This window comes from Poecilia formosa, unplaced genomic scaffold (genome assembly GCF_000485575.1).
Source record: "Poecilia formosa unplaced genomic scaffold, Poecilia_formosa-5.1.2 Scaffold103, whole genome shotgun sequence".
NCBI lineage: Eukaryota > Metazoa > Chordata > Actinopteri > Cyprinodontiformes > Poeciliidae > Poecilia > Poecilia formosa.
Window position 1 is genome coordinate 1,233,296 of NW_006800042.1, and position 8,499 is coordinate 1,241,794.

Here is an 8,499-nt window from a genome sequence, read left to right on the forward strand (position 1 = left end):
GGTGTGTGTGTGTGGGTGTGTGTGTGTGGGTGTGTGTGTGTGGGTGCGTGTGCGCGTGTGTGTGCTTGGACCAAAAGACAGCACATACAAAGCTAAATTAAATCCTGATCCTCTCAGTCTTTGTCTGTCCGTCTAAGATGTTGTGTGCATCATCAACACAGGACATTAAAACCGTCACTACCATATATGGGAGGAGTAGATGAGGATGTATGAGGGGTAGTTTTATTTGCCGGTGGAAGGCTCAGAGGTCCTCCTACGACTGGGGGAGGTGCTGTCTGATAATCTCTCGGGACTGCGGGGGGATCCTGTCAGGAAAACGAACAGAAAACTCCACGATGAGGTCACCACGCTGCGACGGGTTCTTGGGGAAAGGCAGACCTTCCCCCCTGACCCGCTTCAACGTTCCTGGCTTGATGATGTCGTGGCAAGGGAGCGAGATGACGCGGTTTTCCAGCGTGGGAATACTAACAGTGCAGCCACACAGCGCCTGGAAAAGAGAGAGGAAACGCAGAGGGTTAAAGTCTATAGAAAGAAATGAATTCCAGAGCCATGAATATCCTAATGACCTAATGTTTCCATGAGGTAAAACTGGAGTTTATCTCCCTCCCCCCACTGACATCCCCAAAGCACAACATCATGCTGCTGTGTTTTCTGTGCTGTGTGTGTGGAAAACAGAGAGTGTTCCTCTCTAAAAGATCACTTAGCTTGGACTACAGCTCCCGCCGGGTCTGGAGAACCACCTCTGGAAAAGAACATTAGGATCTTGGCATCGGAAAGGTTTTCAGGTCTTTGTGTTTTGTGTGAGTGCACAAGTGTGTCAGCGTTGCACTGGGGACTAATTTTAGCAGCACCCTCATATTTTGGACTAATGAAGTGAGGCAGGAATCGGTTGAGCTCGTGAATAGTTGGAGGGCTTGTCAGATCCACACAGTCATGCCTGGCGGCACAAACACACACACACGCACGCACGCACGCACGCACGCGCACACAAGCATAACCTCCTTATCACAATGTACCATGAATCCAGAGACATGTGGGTTTTAACGACTTCACAGGCTTTGTGGTGGGCATCTTTCGGGATATTAAGGCTGAACAGAAACAACTATTTTTAACTGTGTGACTGAATAGCTGAATGAACAACAGACTTTATGTAACACTTAGAAGCAACTGCTACAAAGAAAAGCAGTAAAATAAAAAAAATTAAAAAGCCAGGTGTGAAGAGACACAGATGGAGATGAGCACACAGTTACAAATCCGAAAGGTTCGGGTCAGGAGAGTTAAGAGTAAATAAACAAAATAGTAACTTTGAAATGTATATGTAAAAATACAGACTCATTCTAAGATAGACAAAATAATAGGTACAAAATGTCTAAAATATTTCTTTTTACCAAATAATATAATAATTGTCATAATTAAGTTTAATAGTATTGGTAAATAATGACATCTGAATCTGACCATATGAGAGGAACTGGATTGACAATATTTTGGATTTTATATATATACCAAAAAGAAAATGGGCATTTTTGTGACGTAATTTAATGTTTAAGTAATTAAATATAAAAAGTGAAACTTGTGTATGTATTCACTAAATATAGACTAATGTATTTTAAGTAGGTTACAGGTCATGACAACTCAGAGTTCAATTGATCAGAACATTTGAATAAGACCAAAAACATCATACTTAACAAATAATGTTATGTTGTCACCTACACAAAGGTTTAATCGTTGTTCAGGAGAAAGATATGAGCCATAAGAGGTCACTGATACGGAGTCAGGTGGCTCACAGATAGTCTACAAACTTTAAAATAAGCAATTTCATAATTACTATAATCAATACGGAGTTGTTTTTGTCCCGCAGAATCCTGGAGCAAATTCATAATGCAAAACATTAAAGAAAATAAACTAATTTCCAAGTACTATTAACTTCCACTCTGCCAGCTTTTCATAGTGTCAATTGTGTCTTTGCACAGGCGTAACCTCTCAGCACATCTATGTCTGTACTTGCTAAATGTTCTGTTGGGAGCGTTGTTGGGTTTCCTTGTTCTGTCTGATAGAAAGTAAATATGGACCATTGACTTTTGGGTCAAGCGGAGCAGCCGTCTCAGAGCACAGACAGCGTTTTTCCAGCCATGACATCAGCGTCCTGTCACCCAATGCATATGTTGCCCTTTGACCTGGCCTTTTGGCTGCCTCCGAGACTCATCCTCCAGTTCTGAACACTTTCATTCACTAACGCAGATCTTACACACAGACACAGGTTGCCATAACACTGGGAGCACACCGCCATCTGATCAATGATTGCATAAGGCTCTGCTCAGACAGCAGCACCACAGAGACTGGCACATACAAAACAAACACTGACACTTTTTTACAGAAAGGAAACTCAAGATTTTCTCAGAGCCAAACATCCTTCCTGCTTATTAAACCTAAAAATTCTGTTTCGTGTTTGCTTCAGGATGCAACCGATAAATATCCTCTTAACCGAAAGCGTCCTCTCAAAGATGTTGACTGGCGTTGACGACGATTTACACAGGAAACTGAAGAAGGAGGTGCAGCGCCACCTCTTTCAAAAGTGTACTGAGAACAGAACATGCCAAGTGTTTCTGTTCACAATAGCTGCAGAGAAGTAAATGAAGGCAAAACAGCATTCACTTAAACTGATACGGTAGTTTAATTTTATACAGTGCTTTACTTTTACAGCAGGCATTCGTTCTACTTTACACGTTTTAGTCTCTGTACGTGTCTTAAACAGTAAAAACAGTATGTCACGAAAACGTTGAAGTGGTAATTAATGCATTAGTAAAGTAGCTCTCAGAAGCAGGAATGGATAATTATCACTTATAACTGGGGGAAGAAATATTACTCAGAACAATGATTTATTGCGATCATTTTTTTAAATTGTAGTTTGTTATCAAAACAGACAGTAGGTTGAGATTCATACTGCAACTGTTTAAACTATGATCTTCCACTGCAGGTTTAATGAAATCATTAATAAACATCAATATATTTGAAGAACATTGAATTCATTCATTTATTTTTTGCTTAGCAATACATTACTGCTTAATGTAAATGAGGTGGTGAAGGAGCTTGTTTGACGAAGGCTGTGGTTTGTCTATTTTTAGAGTAATATTTGTGTTTTTGTATCCCAGGCTACGTGCAGTGACAGATGCATTAAAAGTACTTTTTATTACCACTTTTTCGTTCATCGCAGTGAGTAAAACGTCACGGTAACATTTTAAATCCATAGCTGCAAACAACATCACTAAACCACACAGAGCTGCCTTACAACATGACCTGAGTTCAAGCTTTCTGTGAACTGTGGGGGAGACGGTCTGAAGCAGAAAGGAGCATTGAAACACGCTACAAAAGATCCCATTTTGTACATTTGACATGCGTTTTCTTTATCAGGGAGGTAATTTCTTGGCTAAGTACTACTAAAGGAGCAGAAAAGTGGCTCTACTGCATGACAACTACAAAGTCTTAACCTTCTTAAGACTTTAAGAAGGTTTAACAAACTAAAAAGAAAAGAGAAGCCAGCGTTAAACTCTGTTTTTTTTTCTTTTACTTGCATAGAGATGGAATAAAAACTTTTAATACATTATTTATGCTGTGCAATCAGTTTTTGTCCACACCTTGTAATTTGGCTCTGCATTGACTTGTGAGATTTTCTTTAAATTTTTAGATACTTTTTTTTTCCCCTTGACAAAAATAAGTTGTTCAATACAGACTGATTCAGAAATATCAAATGACATACAGCATCATATTCATCGTTTGCTTTGACTATTTTGACACTAGAGTTGCTTAAAGATGGTAAAAGTTTACTTTGGTCTTGGTTCCTGTGGAACAAGCAGTTACCTTCAGCCACTGAGTCCAACTAATCTGGATCTACACTAATGGAAATGCTATGAGAAATCTCTACTGCAGGTAAGAGCTTAACAAAATATCAGTTCAAAAATCCAGAACTGTCCATTCAAGCACACAATCTACTAGAAAAGATTCAACATCCGCATCAGCGGCTATTAAGTTGATGGAAGACAAACGTCCGATTTTGACTGGAGCGCACTGAGCCATTATCATCGCTACATTCTGGCCTCCTATGGGTTTGGAAAGAATTTGCTTCTAGAGAAATCAGAGTGTCAGATTTGAGCTACGTCTCCTGTAGCTTGTGGCTTTTGGAGATGCTGCAGGGAGGAACGTCTCCCATGAGTGTCACAGCGTGGTAAAGCAGAATTGGCAGCACTAAACTAAGCTGCCTACCGAGGGATGCTTCTGGCAGAAAACAAAACTGAGCAACCTCATAGCTAGGGAAGAATCCAGCTGTCAAAATATGACATAATATTTAATACTCAAACCTCGAACATCAACACATCCAAACGGTTCTGTTTTGCTCCTTAGAAACAATAAGCTGGCTTTTATTTATGGCAGCAATTATTCCCTGTGACAGAACTTGTTTTATGCGTTGCATGACATATTTCACACTTTGATAGATTGGAGTGTGTGCAGCTCGCATTTGAAGCTGGGGTTTTTCGCTGCAGCATTCCTCGGCATTTTTTGAAGAAAGCAGAGCAGGAGGAGGAGAGATATACGAGCTCATTTTTGCTTAGGAAACTAAATCATCTGACCCACTTCCCTAAAACTCCCAGGATGCAGCCCCCACCCCAGAAAACATTTCCCCTACTCTGCCTCGTCTCATGTTTAACTCCACCAGACTTAAGTCTCTTATCTGGCCGTGGAAAGATGAGACGGTTTTAGCTGTGGGAGTTGCAAAGTGCAAACTTAACCGCTTGCAGGTTTGATTAAACAACATCTCCAGCTTTAAATATGACTCAATAAACTCCAATGCGCTCTAGTCTGTGCAGAGTTGCTGTGTGAGGCCATTGCTCCATTACGTAGCTGGTTATTTGGAAAAGTTTACAGCAAAACCGTAAAAATTGGCTTAAGCTGAGAAAAAAGAACAGCACTGACATCCCTGGTGCTCTCAGCGAACCCACCATCAGGTTGACTGTCAGGACGTGGCAGCCTTAATGGAAACACTAAAGCGGCGGAGCACCCAGTGCCCTCCACACTGTAGGAGCGGCCAATTAAATATCCTGCCAGATGCAATAATAGAAGCTGGGATTGTCACCAATGTAACACTACGATCCATCTTTATCTGAACGTGTTTGCAGGCGGTGAATACTTGTGTGCTGTCTTAGGTGTTTATGCATATGATTTCATGCTGATGCACATAACGAATGAGGATGGTGGTTCTATGCCTGTCACATCAGGACACCACATTCCTGCTTCCTCTCTCACATGTGGGTGGCAGAGACTGCTCCGACTGATCCTGTCCTCCAGCAATGACCACATGCAATGAACGCATCCAGGAATAAAGTGCACTGTAGGATTATTCACAAGCCTTCAGCGCTTATACATTTTCTCACGTAGCAACCACAAATATAAAGTGTTTTATTAAAATCTTATGTCGTAGACCAAGAGTTTGCAAACTAAAGAGCCGTTTTGCTCTCAGGTTAGCCAAATAAAACTTTAGAGCATTAAATGTCACGTGACTTTTTGAAAAAAGACAACTTTTTAGACAAATATGTACATATTATAATTTTTAAAGAAGTGTTTCATTTCTATTTTTAGGTTCTGAAGAAAACAAACATAAATCTGGATTATTATTATTATTATTATTATTATTATTATTATTATTATTTTAAAGCACATAGATTTCAACCTATTGACAAGAAAAAGAGATCTAAAAACGTATTACTTGTACTTTGTGGGAATCCTGTGCAAATATTCCAGGAAAAAATGCAATGGTTAAAACCTGCATTTGTTGTTATATTTGTTGTTTAAAAACAATAGCTGGTTCCTTTTAATTGTCAGTCAAAGTTACTAAGAGCCATTGTGGAAAGTCAAATGTGACTCCATAGTCGCAGGTTTCAGATCGCCGTGACAGATCAACATAAATTAGTTTAGTTTTGGAGGAACAGAAAGTCATACTTGTTTTTCATACTTGCTCTCTCAAATAAATTCATTTAAAAAATACTTTAAAAAAGGTTAGAGGCTCACATTTGTATGCAGAATACTTAATTCAGCGGTTCATAGAACCATCTGTCACTGCAATATCAGCTGCAGGTTCCTGGACATTGACTAGGCCATTCTAAACTTCTTATTGTAGGTGAGTAATATTTTCACACCCAAGTTGTGGATCACAGGAGCTTCTCAGCTTCTTCTTTGATTAATGCTGTCCTTTCCTGTTCGGTCAGTTGAGCTGGATACTCATCTATTGGCAGGTTTGACTTTTATTGTGATTAAGATGTTTAAAGTTTGGGAATATTCTTTTTTTTTTATCAAAGATGGGAGACTCCAGTCCTTCATCTAAAACATGACCGACATCTTTTAGATTTTTGTTTTACTCTACATACCTGACTTAAATTAGCAAACAATTTTTCTTTGTAAAATAATATTTCTCCTTACTTCACATTTAACATTAACTCCTTAATGTTAATCTACCACATAAAATCCCAATAAGTCCTTCTAAATTGTGTGGTTGAAGTTGACAAATGCAGAAAAGCTTTAGAAAGTCACTGTTTGAGGCATTTCTGTTCCAAAACTTCCCAGCTGAAGTGAGTGTTTGCCTGACTGGATTCACCGGGAATCAAAATCCCTCTAAAGAATTAGCAACTAATCTGTGGGTAGAGCTGCAACATGAGGAGACAAACAGAGTTGAAATAAGTTGGACGTACCTCTTTTAGGGTTATCTTGCAGTTATAAATGATATTGGAACCGTCTCTTTTGAAGTGGGCATGCCCCTTGTCTTTAAGCACAAACACTATGTCGGCAGGAATGTTCTCAGGGGTCTCGTCCCCCTCCTTTGGGAAAGTAATCTTGGTCCCCTCCTTCCAGCCCTTCTTGATGACGATGTTGAGGATCTTGTCCTCCGTTCTCATGCTCCTCCCGTCTGGATTCAGCCTGCGGCGGGTGATCTTCATGCGTTTGGTGCAGCCGTGGAAGATCTCCTCCAGTGAGACCTTCAGCTCGTGGACCACCGGCGCGTCCTGGTGCTTCCGGTTGGTGCCCAGGCGTTCCGACGGGGTTGGCCCCCTCCTCCTGCGGCCCTCCCCTGGGAAGCCATTGTTCATTCCTCCGGGAAAGCCAAACTGTCTCCCAAAATGAGCAAAGGGGTCATCCTCATCCATTTCCGTGTCCTGCTCTGTGCCGTTGCTGTGGTCGTTGTGGAAGGGGAAACCGTTGGAGCGGCTGTGGCTGCGGCTGGAGCCAAAGAACATGTCGAAGGGGTTGGAGCCCCCGAAGAACGAGGCAAAGGTGGCGTGGGGGTCTCCATGGAAAGTGTAGTGGTGCGTCGAGCTGCCAGGAGCGCCAGAAGAGCTGTTGCCTCCTGTCTTCAAACCTGCAACAGATCAGAGGGCTAAGAAACGACTGACTGTACAAACACACATTAAAAACCCCGTGCAAACTGTGAACATCTTCTAACACACACATAGCTCTGACCCCAACATCAAACACCCTGGAACGGTATCATATTTTTATTACCGTGTGTATAAGTATGAAAAAAAAAGTAAAATTTAGAATGAAAAAATTTTTGATTTTCTGACTTTTCTTGTCTTTAGTTTTCTAAAGGCCTATTTCTCTTACATTCTTTAGCTTTAATTTTACCCGTCAAATGTTGATTTTAACATTTCACCCATCAGATTTGGGGTTTTTAACATATAGACTGAATACAGATGCATTCAAAATTTTAGAAAAAGTCTTTTCATCACTTTTTGGACTACCTTTAAATTCATGTTTACCTAACCTGGGCCTCTGAGCGTTAACCCTTTCATGACCTGAATTATATGGAGGCCACTTGGACCTATTTTGATTTCATGAATGAAAAAGGTGTAGAAACATTCCCTCACTGCATATTTTAAGTCAGTGTCAACTTTCAGTATTTCTGTCTTGTTTTATTGTATGCAATAAAAGTTTAGAAGTTAGTAGAGAAGCCAAAAACAGGAGTTTGCTTCAGTGTTGTGTTGTTTTGAAATTTGTGGTACCTACAGATAAGATAGGTAAATATTTTGTACTAAAATGTCCAAACCTATATTAAAACTTCAGAGGAAAAAATTGTAGAAAAATGACCTGAAAACATGTATATTTTAAATAATAATAATTAAAAAAAACGTTTTGGAAGTCTGTATAAAATCAGACGCCAGACAGAGGATCTCTCTCAAAAAACAGAGAGAATAAACCATCGTAGGCGGGGAAAAAAATCCCACAGCATCACCAACCTTCAAGCAGTGCTGCCAATGGAGCAACAGCGACTGAAATACGAGGTCATTGGGAGCAACAAGCTCACACAAATACACACATGCATGCACAAAACGCCCACAAATGCAAACTACAGCAGTTGCCGCTATTCATATCGCAGCAGCATCATGATCTCGAGCCATCTGTCTGTCAGGGAACTCGCACACACACACACACACACACACACACACACACACACACACA

The 8,499-nt window shown here is 40.5% G+C and overlaps 1 protein-coding gene across 3 annotated transcripts in view; it reads right to left on the minus strand.

Annotated features, from left to right (window-relative positions):
* Positions 1–8,499, minus strand: part of dnajb5 (DnaJ heat shock protein family (Hsp40) member B5) — a 15,754-nt gene that overhangs the window by 3,091 nt on the left and 4,164 nt on the right. For all 3 annotated transcript variants that reach the window (XM_007559250.2, XM_007559248.2, XM_016674882.1), the window contains exons 3-4: positions 6,735–7,399; positions 1–487 (exon numbers count right to left, since the gene is read on the minus strand). The exon at positions 1–487 is cut by the window's left edge and continues 3,091 nt beyond it. In XM_007559250.2, coding sequence (XP_007559312.1) covers positions 254–487; positions 6,735–7,399 — 899 coding nt within the window. In that variant the 3' untranslated portion in view covers positions 1–253. The remainder of the gene's footprint in view (positions 488–6,734; positions 7,400–8,499) is intronic.